Source organism: Uloborus diversus, chromosome 5 (genome assembly GCF_026930045.1).
Source record: "Uloborus diversus isolate 005 chromosome 5, Udiv.v.3.1, whole genome shotgun sequence".
NCBI classification, from domain to species: domain Eukaryota; kingdom Metazoa; phylum Arthropoda; class Arachnida; order Araneae; family Uloboridae; genus Uloborus; species Uloborus diversus.
In genome coordinates this window covers 33060635-33084699 of record NC_072735.1, presented here as the reverse complement: position 1 = coordinate 33084699, position 24065 = coordinate 33060635, and the positions used below count along the sequence as shown (strand labels likewise).

At 34.7% G+C, this 24065-nt stretch overlaps 1 protein-coding gene across 3 annotated transcripts in view; it reads left to right on the top strand.

Annotated features, from left to right (window-relative positions):
- LOC129221851 (multiple inositol polyphosphate phosphatase 1-like) overlaps window positions 1-24065 on the top strand; it is a 76871-nt gene that overhangs the window by 26363 nt on the left and 26443 nt on the right. For 2 of the 3 annotated variants that reach the window (XM_054856200.1, XM_054856199.1), the window contains one exon: window positions 22917-23106. In XM_054856200.1, coding sequence (XP_054712175.1) covers window positions 22917-23106 — 190 coding nt within the window. Of the gene's footprint in view, window positions 1-16092; window positions 16662-22916; window positions 23107-24065 lie in introns of those variants that run through there. The other variant, XM_054856198.1, reaches the window with a different exon arrangement.

Genomic DNA, 24065 nt, shown 5'->3' with positions numbered 1-24065 from the left:
TGATTCAGGCAATGTTTTGGCTACGAGCTATCTTTTACATTATTCTGATATTGAACACTCCCTGCCGAAATTTAATGCAGAACCGCATGAGAACATTTCGTCTTGGGTAGAAACTTTTGAAAGTGTTTCTAAGTTATTTAACCTTACTGAAGTTCAAAAATTTATTTTTGCTAAACGCTGTTTTGGAGGAAATGCCGCATTATTTATCAACACCGAACAAAATATTAATTCTTATGAAAAATTAAAGAAAGCGCTAATCAGCGAATATTCCACACAAGTTAATTCGGCTTCGCTTCATAGTTTAATGAGCGAGCGTAAAATGCGACATTCTGAGACTACGCAAGAATATTTTTTAAAGATGAAACAATTGGCTCTTTCTGGACGTATTGATGACATATCTCTTATCAGTTATGTAATAAAGGGAATTCAAGATAAACCGGAAAATAAAACAATTCTTTATGGAGCGCGCGATATAAATGATTTTAAAGAAAAACTCAAAGTATACGAAGTAATGAAAAATGATTTAGCTAGAAATGAGAAACCTTTCGACAGAACCAAGCTGAAAATGTCAAATGATGATCGCTTAAAAAAGACTGGGTATACTTCCAATTTCAGAAGAGATTTAAACAATAAAAATAAGATACACTATGAACAAAATAATGAGAAGACGCGATATAACACCAACAAGGAAAACTACAGAGAAAAAATTTGTTACAATTGCGGTTTGAAAAACCACATTTCGAAAAATTGTGTACACAAGGATAAGGGGCTTAAATGTTTTCACTGCGAAAATTTTGGGCACAAAGCTTCTAATTGCCCTAATAAGAAACCAGACGTTGCTCATTTAAATGTTCCAAAGAAGAAAAATTTAAATAAAGAAGTAAAAATTGGTAACTCAGTGGTAAAAAATGCTATTGTCGATTCAGGGTCACAAGCCACATTAATTCGGGAATCGATTTTCAAAAAATTGAATTCTCTTGGTGAGCGATTTCAATTACTTCCTTTAAATACTGTTTTGTCAGGATTCGGTAAATGTCAAGTAAAACCAGTTGGAGTTTTTGAGAGTGATATTCAAATTGACAATTTTAAATGTAAAGCAGATGTAGTTGTGGTGAATAACGAAATAATGGCTTGCGATGTAATTATCGGACTAAATATTTTGATGCAAGGAATAACAATAATTGATGATAATGGTGTTACGATTCAAGCTAAACCCAAAGATGCAGAACATTATGAAGTTTTATCTGTCTTGCCAATTAATGTATGTGTTGAAGAAGTTGAAATGAATATTTCCCCTGATATTCCTCTTGATTTAAGATCTAAAGTAAATACATTGATTTCCAACTATGTGCCTCAAAAAATTAAAACCACTAATGTTGAGTTAAAAATTTTGGTAAAAAATGATGTACCTATATCTCATCATCCCCGTCGGTTGGCATTCTCAGAAAAAATGATCGTCGAAGCTCAGGTTGCCGAATGGTTAAAAGAAGGTGTAGTGGAACCCAGTTCCTCTGAGTATTGCAGTCCAGTGGTTATTGTAAAAAAGAAAGATGGGACACCGCGCGTATGCATTGATTATAGAAAACTAAATAAGGTTATAGTAAAAGATAGATTTCCTCTTCCACTAATTGAAGATATTTTGGATAGACTGCAGGGCTCCAATATTTTTAGTACTATTGACCTCAAAAACGCTTTTTTTCATGTAAATGTAAGTGAAGAGAGCAGAAGATATACGTCATTTGTAACGCATGAAGGACAATACCAATTTCGGCAAGTCCCTTTCGGATTATGTAACTCTCCGGCGGTCTTTACAAGATATATCAACACTATTTTTCGAGAATTAATTAATAAGGGTATTGTTTTGCCTTATATGGATGATATAATCATTTTGTCTTCCTCTCCCGAAGAAGGTATTGAACGGCTTGAACTGGTCTTAAAAACTGCAAGCGAATACGGACTTGAAGTCAATTTTAAGAAGTCCCATTTCCTGAAAAAACGTATTGATTTCTTAGGACATGTAATCGAGGGTGGAAATATTTTCCCATCTACTTTAAAAACTAAAGCAGTTCTTAATTTTCCAGAGCCGACTAATTTGAAAAAGGTTCAAAGCTTTTTAGGTTTAACAGGATATTTTAGGAAGTTTATCCCGAAATATTCCATAATAGCTAGGCCGTTAAGTGATCTCTTGAAAAAGGATCGAAAATTTCATTTTGGAGTCGAAGAAAAACATGCGTTCAACCAATTAAAAATGTTGTTAGCTGACACACCTGTTTTGGGAATCTACAACCCTAAATTTGAGACTGAACTTCATACGGACGCTAGCCTAGAAGGGTATTCTGCAATTTTAATGCAGAAACCCCCAAATGAAAAGAATTTTCATCCGACCTATTTCATGAGTAGAAAAACGACTGATGCCGAAAAGAAATATTCTAGTTATGAACTTGAGGCCCTAGCCGTCATCGAAGGGATAAAGAAGTTCCGTGTTTACCTTTTGGGTATTCATTTCAAAATTGTAACTGATTGCGCCGCGTTTGAGAAAACGTTGTCAAAACGAGACTTATGTACCCGTGTAGCTCGTTGGGCTTTGTTACTACAAGAATTTAATTATGACATTGAACATCGTCCCGGAAGCAAGATGCCACATGTTGACGCTCTCAGCCGCTCCCCTATCGACGTGTTTTGCATTTCAGTCGATAATTTGTTGCCACAGCTGAAATCAGCTCAAGATAAAGATACTGAAATTAAAACTATTAAGGAATTACTTAAAATTTCAGATTATGAAGATTATTGTGATAGAAATGGAATATTATATAAATTTGTTGAAGGTAAAGAATTAGTGGTTGTACCAGAGAATATGCAAACAGAGATAATAAGAAATGCGCACGAGAAAAGTCACTCAGGTATCAAGTATACTGAAAAGGAAATAGAAGAATATTATTTTATCCCGAAACTAAGACAGAAAATAGAAAAAATAATAGGAAATTGTGTCCATTGTATACTTCTGAACCATAAAAAGGGAAAAAAAGAAGGTCTTTTGCATCCATTGCATAAAGAAGACGTCCCACTGAAAACGTATCATGTTGACCACATTGGACCCTTAGAGAGTACTAACAAAAATTACAAACACATTTTTGTTGTAGTTGACGCCTTTACTAAGTTTGTATGGATCTACCCAACAAAAACAATGACGTCTGCTGAAACCATAGCCAAATTAGAGCTTCAAAAGACTGTATTTGGTAACCCTTTACAAATAATCTCGGATAAAGGACCAGCATTTACTTCTAGCGAATTTGCTGATTACTGCGCAAAAGAGGGCATTAATCATCATTTTATAACGACGGGATTACCAAGAGCAAATGGCCAAGTCGAACGAATTAATCAAACAATTATTGCAATTCTTTCTAAATTGTCCTTGGAAAACCCTACTCAGTGGTACAAGCACACGAATAAACTGCAACAAGCCATTAACTCAACATATCAAAGAAGCATAGATAAAACTCCATTTGAATTACTTTTTGGAACGAAGATGAAGGTTGCAGGACTTGAAAAGCTGAAAGAAATGATTGAAGTTGAATTTCAAGCCAGTTTTGAAGCCCAAAGAGAAGATATGAGAAAACATGCGAAGGAACAAATTTTTAAAATTCAGGAAGAAAACAAGAAGACATACAATTTACGAAGGAAAAAAACCGAAGCCTTACGAAGTTAACGATTTGGTCGCCATCAAAAGAACGCAATTTGGACCTCACCTAAAACTTAAACCGAAGTACCTAGGCCCGTACAGAAATAACGAAGGTGAAAGGAGGAAATACGTTTGATGTCATCAAAGAAGGAACTCACGAAGGACCAAACTGCACATCAACATGCGCAGAATTCCTTAAACCATGGAACAACTTTTTGGAATGTTAATTTTAAAAAAAAGGATTAAAAGAAGCAAAGAAGTGTAAAAATTAGAAGAAAAGAACACCGACTTTTTGTAACCAACTGTCCATACTTTCAATTTAAAGACGAAAAACGAATACCAAAAGAAGACGAAAAAGATGAAAGAAGACACAAATGACGAAATAAAGATGAAGCAAACGATAAAAGACGAAACGCACGTCGACGAAGATTTTTTTTTTTTTTTAAGACGAAGGTGAAATTTTTTAAAGACGAAGACGACATTTTTTAAAGACGAAGACGATATTTTTTAAAGACGAAGACGATATTTTTTAAAGACGAAGACGATATTTTTTTAAAGACGAAGACGATATTTTTTAAAGACGAAGACGATATTTTTTTTTAAAGACGAAGACGAATTTTTTTTCAAAGACGAGGACGAAGAAAAAATTTTAAAGACGAAATATTTTTAAAGACGGACAGTTTTCATTTGCAGACGAACATTTTTGTGAAGACGAAAAATTTTAAGACGAGCTAATCAAAGACTGAACTTTTGAAGACGAAAAACTTTTGCAACCAATTTAATTTTAGTTTAATTGTTGTTTTGTTTTTGTTTTTTTGCTTACTATATTTTCAGGTTCGCCTGGAGGTCCAGTCGAGTGCAGGACGGCCGAACTTGTGGTGCCGACTCTGGTACACCCTGGTACACTTGCACAGCCCTTCATACAATTTAGCTTTCTTGTATGTAAAACTCGCCAAGAGATGACGACGTAGAGTCCGGCGACAAAACGAACAGCGCCAAGGGCGGTAAAACTTTTTGATGAGTGATTAACTTTGAGGAGACGAAAGACGTAAGACGTGGTTTAAGACGAGCAGCAAGACGGCTGCACTTCTGCATTGTAATCATTTTTGTAAATATTAGTTATGTGTAGTTTAGTTATCATTAAATGTTTAGTAGCTAAAACTATGTCATCAATGAGTGCTTCTATAAGTGAATACAAGCATTTTCATAGTTATTACCAGTAGCTCGGCTCCCACATATATATAAATGACTTCGCGACGGCCGCGGCCTTAGCTCCCTGCTTCTTAACCTTTTGGGCTGAGTTACCGTGTAGTTTTTTGGAAGATATGGTCTAATTCTTTCCATAATGGGAATGGAACTCGATCGCAACTAGTTAAACACAAAAGCAACTTTGCTGAATAACTCATATTTTAACTGATTTTTTTTTTCTATTTTAAAATCTCCTCTCTCCCTGCACATAAACATTATTCAGTTCAGGAACATTTTTAGGAGGAACTTTTCTGTTAGCGGAGCCATATTAAAATGTAAAAAGTTTTTTAAAAGGTAGTATTAACTAGTTAGCATATTTTACAGTAGAAAACCGATTATCCGGGAATTTCGGGACCATCGCTGTCCCAGATATCCGAATTTCCCGGTTTTCTGAATCGCTAAAAAGCGCTATTGGCCGTTTGTGCATGAAGCTTAAATTAATATAATAAATAGTAATATATATTAAAATAAGAAGAAAACAGTTCAGAAATGCTTATTATTGAAAGTTATCCATAAGATCTGAGACACTCACATTCATTTTGAAAAGGGGAAAAAAAAATAATAATTTGAATTTTGACATCTTGAATTCAAATTATGTTTTTCGCAATCACGAGTGTGTGTATGTAGGCGTGTGTGTTTGTGTGTGGCGGTATGTGTTTGTGTGTACGGGTTATGTGTATGTGTGTGTAGGCATGTGTGTTTGTGTCTGTGAGGGGGGGTATGTGTATGTTTTTGTGTGTGTATGTGTGGGTGTCTGTATGTATGCGTGTGTATAAGTGTTTGCATGTGTGTTTGTGTGTGTATGTGTGTGTAGGTGTATGTATGTGTTTGTGTGAGTGTGTGTGTGTGTAGGACATGGATGCAACCTGGAGACGGCTTTCGCTATAGGTGCAGCATCGTGAGGAGCCGGTCGACGGGGATGGTGCGGAGAGTGGCGGTGGGGAAATAAAATCAAAGGAACGTCAAAAACAGTCAAGTGAGAACAATAAGCAATCGTGATTGCTCAAAAAAAAAAAAAAAAAAAAAAAAAAAAAAAAAAAAAAAAACACTTTTCCATGCTTTAAAATGGAAGAAAATGAAAGAAAGGGCTAGAAACAAGTTTTTGAACGTAAATGTACACGGTTTTTCTACTTATAATGTTTGAAAAAATTTGTTTTCAGGAACGTATTTTTTTTTTTTTTTTTTGTAAAGTTTAGTGTTTACGATTACGGTAGTTATTGATATAACTATTGCTTTTGCATTAAGTTTATACCAATTAGAAATTTGATTTATGAGTCTTGCGTTTATCGATTTCTAGATTCCACCATCAACTATCCAAAAAATTCGGAAATCTTGTTTTCCGGTGTTTCCCGCGCTTTTCCGACGTCACTTTCGCTCCAAACGGTTTTAACTAGGGACTATTCCATAAAATACAGTCGGACCTCTGTATATCGAAGTAGCAAATTGCCGAAAAAAATTCGATATATAAATTTCGATACATAGAAACGATCTTATTTTATCATAAAAATTTTCTAAAACATTAAAATTAAGACTAATTTTCGTGCATGAAACCCAATTTCCAATTTATACGAGCATCGGATTAAACGAAAGTTAATAACTGAAAAATGAACAGAAATGACATTTTTGTGCCTTCATACATCTTCATTCTTCGGCCGTTCAACGTGATTCGCAGCATGAGGGGATTTTGGTTTTGACAATGTAATCGAGAGAAAAGTAAAAGACCAATTTACTTAACTTCAATGATTTTTACTGAATCTAAAAAGACTAGGAATGATAATGAACAGACAAAAAGGATAACTTGAAACTGATTTTACAGTGTTACTTTTTAAAGCTAAGAGTTGAAATAAACTTGAGGGAATTTAAGAACTCAAGAACGAAACAAAGACCTATCTACACACCCCTCAAACCCAGATTTTTTATGAATTTCTTAGCAACCTTTAAGAAACGTCATTTTCTCCCCTAACCTTCATTTTTCATGAGACAAACAGTCTAAAATGGAAAAAAAAAATCTATGAATGTCTCGAAAATCATTTCGATATATACAGATTTTTCCGATGTATAGAAACAATTTTTCTATGTAATGAACATTGAAATTTGCTGGGAATTCGATATATAGAAAATTTCGATATGTGGAAGTTCGATATACGGAGGCTCGACTGTATTGCATTAGAATGTGGAAATATTCATTTCTTTAGTATTCAGTTGGAATAAAACACGAAAATTTCAGACTTACGAGTGTACTTTTTAATTCAAGAAAATATTTCGGAAATTTTGCCCTGCGTTAAGGATAACCCTCTAAAGTTCGTTTTCGTAAACATTTTCTCCGAGTTATAGATGAGGAATATGGTATTTATTAAGAAGCCGCTCATATTCTTTTAGGTTTTTCAAAAAAAATGCTTAGTTTTTCAAAAATTGCCGAAAATGCGTATTTTTTTAAAAATGGCGGGAAAATCGGCAGAAGGTTGCCGGTTTTCTGGTTTCCCGGTTTTTCGGTTCCCGGATAAAAGGTCCTGCGCTGTATTATTTAGTTTGACCACAAGACTCCTTATTTGATGTAGTTCCAAAATTTCGCTCCCCCCCCCCCTTTTTTTACCCAGAGTTATGATATGGGTAAATCTGCTAATTTGGAGGCATCCACTATACCGTAACGTTGGAAATGTATACGAGCCAAAGAAAAGAAGTTAAATAAATAGCATGTTGCATGTTCCAGTGGCGTACCCAGAAATCAGTTTTAGGGGCTGCAGCTCTATCAACCCACCCCACCACTGCACCCTACGGTGTAATAATTATAAACAGCAATATTTTTTTTTTTTTTTGCGAAGCGTTAATGAAGTGAACGGACCGTTTTTACAACACCAACAAGAAAATTCTATCGCTAACAAATCTTAACAAAGCATTTTGTTAACAAGACAATACAAAATAAATAATTATGATGAATAATTACAATATAAATCAACTAATATATTTATGCGTATATGCCATTCTTTTTACTTACATTTCAAAGTAATTCCAAACAATTGCTATAAAATAAATTTAAATACACTTCTTAAAAACACAGTTGGGAAAAATGTTACGAAAGCAAATACACGCACATGGTCCTCGTCATTTATGACAAAGAGCTAAAATGAAACATTATTTTGTGCGAACAATGGAAATCTCAAAACACGGCGTCCTATGGAAGGGCCCTAAGCAATAAGTTCAATAAAACTCTCTTGGAAACTTCCGACATAGACAGGGTGGGGCCTCGAAGCACTTTTGGAAACAAACACGTTAAGATGTTCCATATGAGTTGAGTACTGTACAATGTACTACATCGTTATCAGCTAAAGCGGTGTCAGCTGCTGATGAACAAAAAACAGATGTGGCTCATTTGCTTGTAAAAAGATCTACGTTGTAATGTGAGTGGTGTGGTGTGAAGGGAAGTGAGATCCTCTGAAAAATTATTCCAATAAAATTTTCCATTAAAAAAACGCACCGGGCATTTGCCCCAATGCCCGCATAGCCAGTCCGACCCATTGAACTATAAGTAAGTCCGATAGGGTTACGGTCCGACCCTGCCTCAGATAAGTCTACTCAAAACTACACAGCATACTGCAAATGGGGTCTTACTATGTCCAAGTTACTTCTCCTGAATGACAGTGAACTGACCATCGTACCAGGTATCGATGGATTCGTAATCTTCCCGTCTTTATGTTTGGCTGTTTAACATATCCTCCGATAATAATTAGCGGAGATATCAATTAAAAACAATTAATTATGACATTTAGATTTCGACATAAAATTCCTATTTTTCGATAGCAAAATATCGATGTTTCAAAACATCGATATTGGAAATTAAAACATCGATGGTATTGATACATCGATTAAAAACATCGATGTTTTAAAACATCGATCTTGTTAAGCACTTTTATTATACATTGCTCGACATTGAAAATGCAACACCAAGAAGGAGTGGTCAGAAAGTGATGAAATTTGGAAAAAAGACAGAGACAGCAAGGAATAATAAATGATCTTAATTTCAAAATGATACGCAGAATACAGAGCGAAAACGGCGTCGGCTCAGTAGGATGATAGGACCACCGCGGACAGCGATACACGAAGAAATACGTCTAGGCATAGAGTAAATAAGGGTGCGGATGGTGTCCAGAGGGATGGCTCTCCATTCCCTTTCAACCATTTGCCACAGTTCGTCTTCTGAACGAGGCAGGGACAGAGTCTGCAAACGGCGTCCAATCACTTCCCACACATGTTCAATTGGTGACAGGTCAGGAGAGTATGGTGGCCAGGGAAGCATCTGTGTGCCTTGGAAAGTATGTTGGCAGGTGCGAGCGCTATGTGGTCGGACGTTATCCTGCTGAAAAATTGCATTAGGTAGCTCTTGAAGGTAAGGGATTGCCACCGGCCGCAGCACATTATCCAAGTATTGTTGGGCCGTCATACTGTCCTGAATACGAAATAGAAGTGATATGGAATAGTACACAAGCGCCCCAAACCATTATGCTACGTTGTCATGCGGTGGGACGTTCCACAGTTACTGCCGGATTAGATCTGTCTCCACGTCGACGCCACACACGTATTTAGCGACTATCACTGGATAAACAGAAGCGGGATTCATCTGAGAACACGACATTTCACCATTCTGTCATCCACGTCTCTCTAGTACGGCACCATACTAAACGTTGCTGTCTATGTTGCGGGGCCAATGGCAGTTTTCTTAGCGGACGCCGTGATTGCAGACCTCGCGCGATCAAACGACGGGAAATGGTTCTGGTTGACACGGGGTTCTTTTCAGGGTAGACATTCAGGATGTCTCTCCTGTCAGGATGTCTGTTCCTCGATCTTGCATCTGCTGCAGAATCGAGGAACAAGTGACTTGTGGGTCTGCTACAGCTTGTGCGATGCATCGATCCACGCGTTCTGACGTCACTCTGGCTGCCCCTGCACCCCTCAATCTTACCACATTTCGTTGTTCCAACCATCTTCGGCACAGCTGATGCACCGTGCTCGCATCCATGTGGGTATCAGCTGCGATTTGACGTACGGACCCACCTCCCCTTATCAGTCCGATCACCGTACCCCTCGTAAAATCGTCCATCTGCTGGAAGTGCCTTCGTTGACGACGGCCTGGCACTCTCTCGTGTTACACGTATCCTCCAAGACAAAAACAAAATTTCTTCGATAATTCTCCAGTCAGAAATAACGATACGAATATTGCACATTCTTCAAGTTCCCTTATATCTTACTTCACGTGCGTCGGAGAGCTGCGCATTTTACATCATTTACATAACTCAATGATGAACGTCTACTAATAAATTTGCATACATAAATTTCTAAACAGTCCTTCTTTTTGTGTTGCATTTTCAATGTCGAGCAGTGTACTTGGCCTGCTTGTCACGGAGTAATCTGAGGCCTGATTTTACTTATATCTCAGCAAAAAGACCGGGGCAGCAGGGCCGTCCGAAGCTCTGACGGCACCCGGGGCGAAAGTTTCCTGGCGCCCCCCCCCCTCCCTACACACAGAAAAATCAGGTTAGTTATAACATCATTGCAAAATATATACTTGAATTTCTTACATATTAATGAACAGAATAATCAGAGGGCTATGCATAATACAAATTAAAAGGCAAGCAATGAACATGTTTCTAATATTTGTGAAACATTAATGCCCCAAAAACTTTTCGAAAAATGGAAATGTTAAAAATCCAAATATTTATCTAGTAAAGTGTTATCGCACTTGATAAAAAACTAACAATTAAAACTGAATTGATTATTCATATTGATCAAACTAAGAACACAAATAAGTAAGTTGCTGATTATAAATAGAAAATGTATTTATCGAAGTAAATTACATCAAAATTAGATTTCGATCTGGACTCATCCAATGATTCTTTTCAAGAGTTTTTTGCGGTTTTACTTGTACCAACTTAATACCAACTTTCATATGTGTTATAAACAAAGATGTTATTCTTTTGCATCAAATATTTGTAAGTTTTAGGGAGAAGCCCACAAATACTCAACAACATCGAAAATCGCTCAGAATTGCATTTTGGAGCTCTAATTTCGAAAAATTATTGGCCCTAAATTACAAAATATGGCCTTGCAAATTGCGTTTTAAGACTTAAGTTTAAGAAAATATTCGTGCAAGGGTCCTCTTGCCGCCTTTCTTTACTGTCACAAAAAATGGGTTTTTTAAACAACACTTACAAAATATTTAGATGGAATTAATTGTCCCTGAATGTAAAACATGGCTTAAAGTTTTTGAACCATAATTTTAAACAATTTTCTTGGGAAATGTTCCAGATTCTCCCTTCCATAAAATCTTCAAAGTTCGTCTAAAAATGCGTTTTTGAAACTTCAATTTCGAAAACTTACAAGGGGAGAAGGAATTGATTTCAATCTATTTAAAAAAGTAATCGATCGGAAACAGTTTCTGAGCTCCCTAACGTCAATAAACATGGCCTATATTCGCGTTTTTAAGGCTAAAATTGCGTTTTCAAAACACCTTTTGGACACCTTTTGACCTTTTTTCTTATCAGATCAAAAAAAAAAACAAAAAAAAAAAACTGTTTTTTGTTTTTTCAATGTGCCCCCTTAAAACTTTTTCTGGTTACGTCACTGCACGCAGGGGCAGAATTCAAGCAAATTTGGTGAGAACTAGACAAAGGAGAAATGCCTTCTGTTTGATTTTAAACAGTTATATTCTCAGAAATTGTATCTGCTTCAATGATACAAAGGAAACTAATGTTTTGGAGACAGAGAGAGGAATATTTTCGTGCCCTAGGAAAAAAAATAGAGAATCATTGCAATGATTCTGTATTTTGTGTTTTTGACTGTATATCTAAAATACATGAAATGAGGGGGCGCCGCAAGGCGCCCCTAATTTTATTCAATCGTGGCATTTTATACGATGAGGGGCGCCTTGCTGCGCCCCCTCATTTCGTGGCGCCCGGGACGATAGCCCCGCTCGCCCCCCTCTTGGGACGACTCTGCTTAGAGACTTCGGGATTTCACTAAATGATTTGTTTAATCTTAAGGTACAACAAGGGGTTACGGTACCTCAAAAATGATGAAACGATCAAAAAATTTTTTATCGCTTATTTAAAAACTAAAAACTATTCTGAACACAGGGGAAAAGTTTCATTGGTTTAGTTCAAATATTCAAAAAGTTATGCGTGGTTTTAGGCTATGCTCGCTATGCGTTCTTATGCAAAAGAAAAACTTAAAATTGCTTTTTCTCGATGATGGTTTTTTTTTTTTTTTTTTTGTGTTTTCATGTCATTAAAATCCCTAAGGATTTTTTTCCATTAAAGATACAGCTTTAAAGTAATACTTTTTGCAATTGGGATAATATGTTTGACAAAACTGTGCATTGGATAAGCATTTTATAAATTACTCAAATGTTTAAAGCATGTTAAAACTTTAAAAACTAAATTAAAAAAAAAAAACTTTGATTTTTTACATAATTAATCAGAGAAAATTTTCTAATAAACTCATAAGCAAATGAATGCACAGATTTTTAAAGATGATTATAGTGATCGTTTAACAAAATTTTTTTTTTTAAATTAGTGCAAAAATAAAAAAGCCTTATAGATTTTTAAAAATTGAAATTTTCCTCATTTTTTTAAATTTTTAAAAAAAATAGGCAATATTTTTAAATTTTGAAAATAAATTGTTGATTAAGAAATAAGTATTCATGTTATGGTTTCAAAAAAATATAAAATTTACTTAAATTAAAAAAAAATGTTTGAAAGGTACTGTGACCCCTCAACGCTGAAAAATTAATATTCTAAAATAAAATTATTATTTCTGTTAGGATGAAAAACAGTAAATTCATGTAATTTCCCCATTAAATTTTTGAATATAAAACCCATTGTTACAAATTTTATTCGCAACTCCAATAAGCTATAGGGGGCGCTGCAGCCACTGTCTAATGGCGGGCGAAAAGGGTAAAACAAACAAATGCCGTAAATTATAACTTGCTTTGACGCTTAGTGAATGACAGCAATTTTTCATCGTGTTTGTGGGAAGCTTTCTTTTCCATTCTTCTGAAATTATATTTCATCACAAACTGTCTGAAGCATGTAATTTACCCCAAAGAAAACACGTGGAATGGAATGTTTTACCTTTTTCTTTAGTATTGTTAATCACCGCAAGGTAGCGTGTTCGAGCTCGGGAGTTGCGAATTGCCTTGCAACAGTAATGTTAATAGTAATCATAATGAAAATTTTGAATCAAGGCTTCTCTGAAGCAAGCATGAAATGTACACTGTCATTGCTCTCGTAGGATTTTTATCCTCACCTACGCCAATGATCGATCACGGGGTTAACTTGTATATTGTGGAACATAAATTAGTTTGGGAAACTTTTAATATTTAAATGAAGTAGCACTCAAATAAATCCCAGAGAGGAACATGGATTAGTTTTTAGCGCCAATTGCTTAAAGTTTCAGGGACGCGTATAGGTTTTTCTTTCTTTTAGTATGGAGCATTTAAATGAAAAGAGACATAGATGAATGTAAAATTATTAAATTTAAAAGAATGGGGGGAAGGGCAAGCTTAGGTTCAAATTTGGTTAACGCTGTCCATCTTTGATTACTCTAACTGTCTAAAACTAATTTGAAGCAAATTTGTGGAATTTACTTGATTAAAATCAGTAGTAATTGTTAGTAATTTCTTCAATTTCATATTTTTGGTTGAAGAAAATGACGGTCACGTAGGGGGCGGTCACCCTTACCGCCCCCTAGTAAATCTGCCACTGTCTTTGGGTTTCTTGCCTCTACTTATGGCTTTTATCGCAACCATAATTTGAATTTAAAGCGTCAAATGAATACCGGGAGGCAGGATGCTGGATCAGGACCGTAACCAGAAAATAATTTCAGGGAGGGTTTAAAAACTTTTATGCGCAGCTTTGCGCTATTTGTGCTAATGTTCAAGTCGTCGGGTTATCTATTATGAGAGCGTTTTATGCAATTAATATACATATAAAAAACATTTGAGTTTTGAAATAATATTTTTTGGAAATTTTTAAATGTAAACGAACATTTAAATGTCAAACCGAACTTTTCGGGAGGGGTTTGGTTGAACCCCCCCCCCTTGTACACGGTCCTGTGCTGGATGCTATGTGCCGCTGGATGAGTGCTGGACAGGGCCGTCCAAAGAGGGGGGCGAGCGGGGCGATCGCCCCGGCCGCCAAGATATGAGAGGGCACCACACATTGAGCTTTTGCTGTATGTATTGTAATTTATTATTATTATTTTATTTATTTCATTCCGTCACAAAAAAAAAAAAAAGCTTTTAAAATCGTTACATTTAATTTCTGATTTTATGTGGCATCAAAGATTTTAGATTACATATTCAATTATTTAAAACAAAAAACAGTACTTTTCTAGTATGCGCTCAATATTCATTGTGTGTGTGGCGGGGGGGGGGGGGGCAGAAAATTTTCGCCCCCGGACGTCGTCATCTCAGGACGGCCCTGGTGCTGGATACTGTTTTCACGTTCAATGGATTTGCGCAAAGTCGAGAAGGTCGTTTTATAATTAATTCGATTTTGACGCACACGGATGCCTGCATTGTAAGTAGTGCTGTGCTCGCCCCCCCCGCAACCCCCGCGGTGAGGTGGCACAATAACTGTATCTAAAGTTAAAAAATAAATTCTTATGGGGCGAGGGGAGGCGCACTTATAAAACTTGAGGGGAGCAGCACCGAAATCAATGTACGCTACTGATTATGAGCATAATCATCACATAGAATCAAAGGACGTGGACGCCATTCAACGGTCAAGTCAAAACAATCAGCAGTTCGAGATTGCAAAAAAAAAAAAAAAAAAAAAAAAAAAAAGAACCTCCAATTTATAACTTATCTCTATGATTTCAGAATGTTAAAAGATTTTTTCCCCCAGAAAGGAAAAGTGTAGCTCTGAGCTGGAACACGATCGAAATTTTTATTTTTTTATTCATATACAGAAGCTAAATAGTTTGGCATACTTTGAGGACTGGTTTGCCTCCGGACACACGCACAACAACACATTAAAAGGACATAACACTCAAGGCACCGGCGGGAATCGAACCCATGACCTCGGCGTAGATGACGAAGCTTCATCACACAGCCGTGGAGAGCTTATCGAAATGTTATGAATAGCAAAAATATTCCTTATTTTAAGCAGAATTTGCTTGTTAAAATCAAGTTTTGCTACTACAATAGACATTGCATTATTGTATTCACCAAATTTTTCTGATTTCCTCTCTTAACTCGTAACAGGGGAGGTGTGTCTCACAGACGACTCGAAAGTTCATCCGATCACCCCTATTTCATTTTCAGTTCGATTGAATGGTTTTTTCCCAATAGTTTTCTGTTTTGGGACCTTAAACACCTCCCTTGCTTATCAGTATCTTTAGGCAAGTGCATCTGGTTTAAATTTCATTGCATTCTTTAGAAGCGGTCTGCGAGACTGCACCTCCCCTTCAGTGTTACAATTTTCGGCATTAGTAGATATGGCTCTTAACGTTGGAACCGCGGAGATGGTTCATTTATTCTATCCGCGTTATGCGGAAGAAATGCAAAATATTATAGATGAGGTTGAGAGTTGCTTGAAATATTCACAAACGTTACGCAATGATGTTCAAGGGACAATGAAGGCTGAATTATTTTTCAAAATACGACGCGAAATACTAATAGTTAAAGGGTTGTCAAAATGTTTCTGTATCGTGATATAATCAATTTTCTGGTGCTAAAATGTTCTATATGTTCCTTGAATAAGGTATATTTCGATTACAAATTAAAAAATACCTTTTCCCCGTGCTAATGAAAGTTCAAAGAACATCTATGGGAAATTACAGGAACGTATCTTAATTACACGATTTTAAAAAAAAAAATGGGAATAGAGCGGTCTCTGAAACCTCACGTCCTCTTTTACGTTCTATTTTTTCACCTCCCCTGTTATGGATTGATCCGGGTTCTTGTTGAATCAGGGTTCGTTATGAGAGAAGTTCGACTGTATTATAATATTATATCTTTTCATTTGTTTCAATGTTTGGATTTTCTATTTTACGCTCATGGGGGAAAAGCACAATATACTATCCCAGTAAGCAATATTTTTACTAAATTGTAATATACATAATTGGCAACAGCATTTAGTAAACAGTAAACAATTACGTGAGGTGCGAGTTTGAAATTTGGTTTTCTGAAAATGAAAATTTGTCTAAAGCTTTATCTTTTGGCCAAAAATGTGTTTTATTTTTGTCGTCATTAAAAGTGTATGAACATATAAAGTTACTTATGTCAAGAACAGTCTACCGTTGGAATCACTTTAGCGATTGGCTGCACGCATTCAACCTTCACGCGAAAGCATTAAAGAGCAAAAAGCTACTGAATGATTATGTTGCCCAATCGCGTGAAGTGTTGTTGCTGTCATTCATTAAACCGAAAAGAGTTTTCTTTCATAATCTTTGTTTTTAGCTTGACACGAATTTAGATAATGAAGTGAATAAAAAGTAAAACATGACTTCGGTAACAGAGAGCGCCACCCAAGTCAGGCGTAGGAGTCGGTTTCAATTATTATTCCAGCGAGTTACAGGATATAATGGCTTGGCTGACAGAGTAATTGATGAAGACTTGCACAATAGACAAGTTTCTGTCCGGCCGTGCGGTGCATTTTCCGCTGCGTCCGACACTGTTTCTGATTTATTCAGGATGCATAAAAGTACCAAAACTGGACTTATAGGAATAGCAATTTTGGTTAGTGAAGACACTTTTTTATTGTAATTTATTCAATTTGATTTGTTTATGTAATGAGAAGCGTAATTTTCTTGTAGGGACTTCAATGTTTTGTAAAATTTGTAGCAATAATATGATGATTATTTTCACTAAAGTCAACAGGTGTTGTTTTAAATTGTCTTTTACAAACTTCTGTGTGAATGCAGTAACTTTAATTGGTAAAACATACTTAATTAGATGCATCAATTTGACTTTGTTGTGATCTGTCAGTACTTTTGCTTTCAATTCTTTGAAACTATAAAACTGAAGCAGTAAATAATTTCTACAAATAATGCTGCAGGCCTTTTTATCAGATAATAATTTATAAACTCATTAATTCGTTTTTTATTTTTGAAAACCCTATTTTAGATTATTGAATTGTTGTACAATACATTGTTTCTGAACTTAAATTTTATTATATAATCAGAAACATAACTTTTTGAAATAAAGAAAAATTTTTTTTCTCATGAGGAAATTTAAGCATTATAAAAGTACCTTTTAATAGCATAATTCTTCAACATCTCTTGTATCAACAGGGGCAAATACAGAAATGATTTTTGGAGGGGGCTCAAGAAATTGAAAAGCCATTCCTCAAGGCCAATTAATACACTTTTAAAGTACATAAATACTATGCACTTTTTCATTTTGAATGTAGAAGTAAAATCTCTTTAAAACTTCAAGCCAAAACGCTAGATAATTTTACCAAGATGCTGTAAAATGAGTGGTTTTAATTAGGAACATTTTCCTAATGATTATGACATGAGGACTGCTGGTTTTAATCTAGGTTATTAAGTAAACCCATACCTCATTTGAGATTTTTAAATGAATTTATATTTTAACCAAAATATATTATTTAAATAAGAACTTTTATTGAAAGAATTCGGAAGGTACTTCGCAAACTTCAAAGCAGTTGCTGATTTGTTTTTAAAAATTGAAACACTACATGCTATTTCAATTAATATTATGGTTTTGCAAAGAAAATCATGTGATTTATTTCATTTTGCATTTTTTATAAGCTGAAAAAAGTCGATTATTACCCAGGGCTCAAAAATTGTACTGCCCGACATGCCCGGGTCATGTAAAAATTCTGATTGGGCATGAATCTTTTACCCTTACATGCTTGGCTGGGCATGTAATTTTTTGATCAAATATTTTTTCCTAAAACTTTATTATTTTGTATTTTATTGAAAAATTACCATATCCTTACTTGGAGCTCAAAATTTATTTCAAACCCTACTGCTAAGATGGTTTGCTGTTTCCGGTTTATGTGGAAGCGATCCTTCCCGTTATATAATTTAATTTTTGTTAAATTTAACGACGGCTTATTTGTGCTATTTATTCAACTTTCGAAAGTCGAAAGATCTGCACTTGAATGCAAACAACATGGATGGCTGCGAGAAAATTCCTCTCTTTGTGTAGGAAAATTTTGGAAAACCGCATTGCTTCTAAAAAGTACCAACTTTAGCTGTAGATTGCTTACAGTAAATAAGTTGGAAGAACAGTGAAGTCTTCATGAAGTGGTTGACAAACCTATATTTAAAATTCCACTGTGAAAAAAAAAATGTCTAGTTCTGGATACTTGCTCTGCCCATGTAGAGGTTTAAAATCTAAAAGCCATAAAAAAAATCAACACTGCAGCGAAAATCCAGTCTTGCGATCAAGGAAAATCAGATGTTAGAAAATGTTCTATCGTAGAGAAAGAGTCCAAATGGCCATTCTCTCTGTTTCGAATTACTTGTGTTTCTTACTTAAACTATGTACTTTAATGCTTCTGTGTACATTTTTGTATAAAAGTATATTGGTTCCTATATTTTCTGAGACACAAAAAAAACTTGTCTGGCTTACACAAAATCTGGTAAACATCGAAATCAGTTAACGCGAAATTCGGTTAATACAAAATATTTTGCCGTCCCCGTCGAGTTCGTGTTAACGAGGTTTGACTGCATTTAAGTTAATAAACTGAGAGGAAAGGAAGATGGCTAATTCTGGACTTGGTATTGATTAATGTATTGTATTTAGTTTGTTTCTGAAGTAAATATTTTCACTGTGTTGATAATTTTGATAAAACCTATTTGAACGAGATAGTGTGTGTTTCGACCCACCTGAAAAAACCCAGGTGAGGTTTCTTTGAACTGGTTCCAGTTTGGCTAATCCTGATGTCTCAGAACCACCCATATCCATTTATTAAATACTAGCAGTACCCGCACAGCCATGTCCGCGCTAAAAATTTAATGGAAGTCCGTTGAATAAAAAAAAATTGATGGCAACTCTCCCGCTGATGTGAAATGATCGTTTTTCTTTGTATAAAATGCGTACACACCTTTTCAAAAAAAAAAAAAAAAACTATTTAAGTTTCTTTGGAATTTAAAACTTTTTGTCAAAAAATTAAATTAGATTTACAGTTGCTTTAAAACTCTATTTAGCGAGTGAAACGGTTTTTACTGCAATTTAAAATATTTCGCCAAATAAATAAAAAAAAGACATCAAATATTATCTTTCAAATGTAAAAATAATTCTGCAGCTCTATTGTTTATCGCCAAACTTGCCCAGCAACCACTCTATCATAATCCATCTGTCTAACGAAAAAAAAAAAAAAAAAAATCCAATGGAACACTCAAAAATCATCATCAGAAAAAAAGAAGAAAATGTCTTACATTTCACCCGTATAGAAACAAATCAAAAGTTTCTTTTCTTTCCAAACAACTCGCCAAAACAATGAGTTACATTAACGGTTGCCTTAAAACAATTATTCTAGACTAAACTGCTCAGCGCCTAACGTGCCAAGCGACCACGTTACCGGAACCCAGCCCTTTTGCGAGTGAAGAGGATGTTTTTTCTTTAACGATAATAAATGTTTCGCCAAACAAACAAAAGGTATAAAATCACATTAGCAGTAGGTTTCAAATCTTTATATATTAAGAGTTGCGTTGCACGGCTTTGCTCGTGAACCTTAAGAACAAAAATTGTGGCAAGTGACATATATTCAACAATTAATTTTAAAAATAACTTAATAACTTAAAGAATAACTTAAATAAAAGAAAAAAAAAACACGATGCAAAATTACCCTTCCAAACAATGACGACAGATATTAAAATACTTTTAAGAAATTAAAATGCAAAAGATGGATTTTAAAAGGGTAACCATGAAAACATGAAATAAAATAAGTTTAAGGAATCAGATGCAAAATAAGGAAATAAACAATGGATTCAAAAAGCGTAACCGTGGAAACGCGAAAATAAAATGGTTGACAACCTGAATCAAAATGACATATTTCGAAATTGATTTAAAAACGCTTGTAACTTTTCTTTTGAAGATAGAAGCTAATTTTTTCAACGGCATGTCGAGAGAGATCTGGAGTAAAAAAATCTCGCTTTTTCCAATGCTGTCAAAAAGAAAACTGTGGGACAATTCCTTCACTTTTTATTGATAAATATAATGAACAAAGTAGTGCCAAAATTTCAGCGAAGCCTAAAAAAGTTCGAGCTAAAAACTCAGATTACTCCCGCCGTAATTAAGTTCAAGCTTTGAGCATTACAATAAATTGTTTAAAACGCAGAAAATTCTACCCATTTTAACGATATGTAATAATATGTGCAAGTAATTGTTCACCCCTTTAATAGCCAATAATAGGCAATTCACGTGAATTTTGGACCTAAATTTGAAGAAAAAAAGAACTATTTATCGGATTTTTTCGAATTATAACCTATGTTACTCAGTAAGAAAGCACCTTTCATATAGTGAAAGAATTTTTCAAATAGGTGCAGTGGTTCCGAAGACAACCTCGAACATATAAACACATAAAAATCCGCCCTCTCTTTTTATAATATTAGTAAAGATTAATCATCTTCCCATCCCAAGTCCATTATTTTGGGGGGTGGCTTTGAAAAATTAGTGTTTTTACATACAAGTGGGTGTGGCTTTCGTTGTATTGTGATAAGATGTTTCTCAAGTAGTATGTATCCCTTTCCCCCATGTAAAAATTTTTAATGATGGCCCTGCATTAATCCAATTTTTCAAATGATATGAGCATGCTATATTTCATAATATTTTTACGTTTTTAAATTTTTTTTCCTGCTTGCAATTTTTTTTTTAATGTGCAGTGAAGCACCGTTTATACATTCCTCTTTTATTACAGGTTTTTCTCATTTAATATTTTTTTAAATCCAGGGTTTGAAAGTATCATGATATTTTCAAAAATATCGAAAATATCTGATATTTTGATATAATTGGATATTTTGATATATATCCGTTATTTTCTATCAGCACAGGTTAAAGTTTTTAAAATATTAAATGCATCGTCAAATCACTCTTTATTTACTAATGAACATTAAATACAAGTAAAAAAGGAATATTATACTACTTTGTTAGGATAATGTATTAATACATCATAAAAATATGGTACCTAACTTTTTGTATATTTTTAAAAATAAGTGTTAGATATAGAAACGTACCTAGTACTCGGTAACTACTCGGTACTCGGCCAATTTGTCAAGTACTCGGTACTCGGCCAAATTCTGATCAGATACTCGGCCAATACCGAGTAGTTGCAAAAAATTGAATATTGTCCAAGACAGATACTAAAATTTATAAAAAAAGAGCAAGCATTATATTCTGCAATCATTTACAGTTAAAATTTATAAGTCAAATTTAAATTTTGAGAATAATGAAGTTTGTGGAATAAATCTTTATTTTAATGTCCCCAAAGTTAATAAAACTTATTTATCAAAAATTATGCAAAAAAGGTATGTAAAGAAAATATGGAATTTTTATATTAAAAATTGATTTTTGCTACAAACAAAAATTAGTTATAAAAATATAAATTACCTTTGCTTAAAAAATAAAAGGAAATAAAACAACGTTAAAAGCACACTGCAGGAACACTGCAGACACGTGTTTTGGCATTACAAGGAATTTCTTTTTCAATGCACAAAATGGGAGCTTGTGGATTTAAACGCATCCGACAAAAGTCGGATTTTTTTGTCGTATGTCTTTACATTCTTTATCTCACATGTTATGCACTGAAAAAGACGTTCCTTGTAACGGGGGGTCAGAAACACGTGTCTGCAGTGTTCCTGCACCTTTGTTTTATCTGCTTTTAAAAATTATTTATGTTTGGCAGACTAGAACTATAATTGATTGGTATACAGTGAAACCCCTCCTAACGGGCACCCTTCTTATGCGGACAGTTTTTAATTCCCCAGTTCCAATGCAAATAACATTATTAAACCCCTGTCCTGCGGACACCTCTCTATTGTGGACAAAAAAAATTGTCCTGTTAGTGTCTGCATTAGAGGGATTTCACTGTAATTTGTTTTAATTCCAACTTGATTAATCATACCTTTTATTTATTTATTTTGAATTTTAAAAATAATTTTTTTGTAAAATTTTTGACACAAACAAAATTGTTTATATAATGCGTAATTAAATTTCAGCAGGAATTTAGTTTTAAAAACTATTATATGGACAAAGAGGTTTATACTACTATTCCAATAAGTTCAAAATTCATCACATGTGTGTCGGTGGTTCTTCTTAAAACATAATTGGTACTTGGTAACTCGGCCGAGTAGTGAAAGGCCGAGTACTCGGTACTCGGCTACTCGGCCAAAGTGCTACTCGGTACGTCTCTAGTTAGATATAACTGTTTAATATACTTTTCGTATTGAAAATACCGTAGTTGAAAAAATAAATATTGAATGTATCAAAATATCATGATATTTTCAAAATAAATATCGAATATATATCATGATACATATCGACTGATATATATCATTAAACCTTGTCAGAGTCCAATAAATATTATACCTATTATACTTTTGTTTCATTAAAACACTTTTTTTCATGCAGTCCCTTCAAAAATGTATAAACGGTGCTTAACTGTACTGCTGTGGGCAGGTAAATGGCGGTATCTACAGAAATGAGCTTTTGAGATATTTGAAGAAGAAATGTGTGTTGGATTCAATACTAACAATAGGGAAATGTTGAAACTAGATGTTTTTTTTTTGCGCCTTTTTTTAATCAGGAACCAAATAAACAAACTTGTACATAAAGATAACGTACAATAGATGACAGAAAGGAAAAATTTAGTTACTGCTTTTAACCTGCCCACAGCAGTGTAGTTGCTCTGTCTATGGTAAAACATTTCAATTCAAAAAATCATGTCCTTTCAGTAATTATGAAAGGTTTAGAATTATTACAATTTATACTGTTTAAAGTGCTGTTTGTTTTTCGATGCTTCAGATCTGTGTGGCCCTTGTTGTTTTACTTTTGAACTTGGAAAGCATTAAATCTAGTCATGGAGATTGTGTCCAACTTGATGGGGAAGAAAGATGCCATTCTACAGATTCAAATCCTTTTCGATACTATGGAACTAAAACAGCATATCATATAGCTCTTCAGAATGGTACTAATTATGACCAGGATACCCAAAGTAAGTATAAACATTGCTGTATTAATGTGATGAACTCAAACACGCTTGATGTATTTTTAATATTTAACTATTATGTTCAAGGCCAAACCTAGGAGGTATGCAGTGTGTCCACCAAACTCCGGTGGCAGAAACGAAGGGTGGCTTCAGGCTGCATGTAGTTCTGTCCAATAAAGCAAAATTTTTTATGAATTTCTCAAACTCCTAAGCCTCAAGCCCAGAGCCAGATAATGTAGGCGCACGCCATGCGCGGATACATCCGCTGACGTGCAGATACATTCGCTGCGTAGTTGGATGTCGTCAGATAAACGTAAAAGTTCTTAAATAAAAGATAAAGATTAGCTCAACTGAAGATCAATTTAAAACAAAAGTAATCATAGCTAGATAATATAGACAGACGCAGATACATTCGCTGCTATAAGAAAATATTTGCTGCATTGCGGATATATTCATTGTGGACATGTGCATCTCCCCATAATTGCGAGTAATGTTCTCGCTTTCCACCCGTCATTTTTCCTTCTGTTTAAAAATTACTAAAATGTTAATCCTCCCTTTTTTCCTATGCATCAAGTGGTGACAACTGAGCGATTCTTTTCATATGGCTCTGTATTTCCTTTTTTCCTCTTTTTTTTGTGCTCATATCAAATCATAAAAGCACCTCTGTGGCTTTAAAGCTTATCATATAGGGCCAACAAGTTCGCACTTGCCTTATCTTTGGAAGTTAGCATGTATCTTTGGAAGTTAGCACAGCACCCGGCGCACTGTGTTTCGATTAATACAAGCTAGGTGGACAAAAGTCATGTTCAAAATTCTAAACTTCGGTATTAGGACAATTCAAACAATAAACCAAAACATGATACTTAGTTATTTGTTAATGTCCAACTCTTTTCTGTCATGTGAGTGATAAAGTTCAAAGGTGCGTATCCGTTTGTAACTGAATAAATCAGTTGAGTTCCAGACAT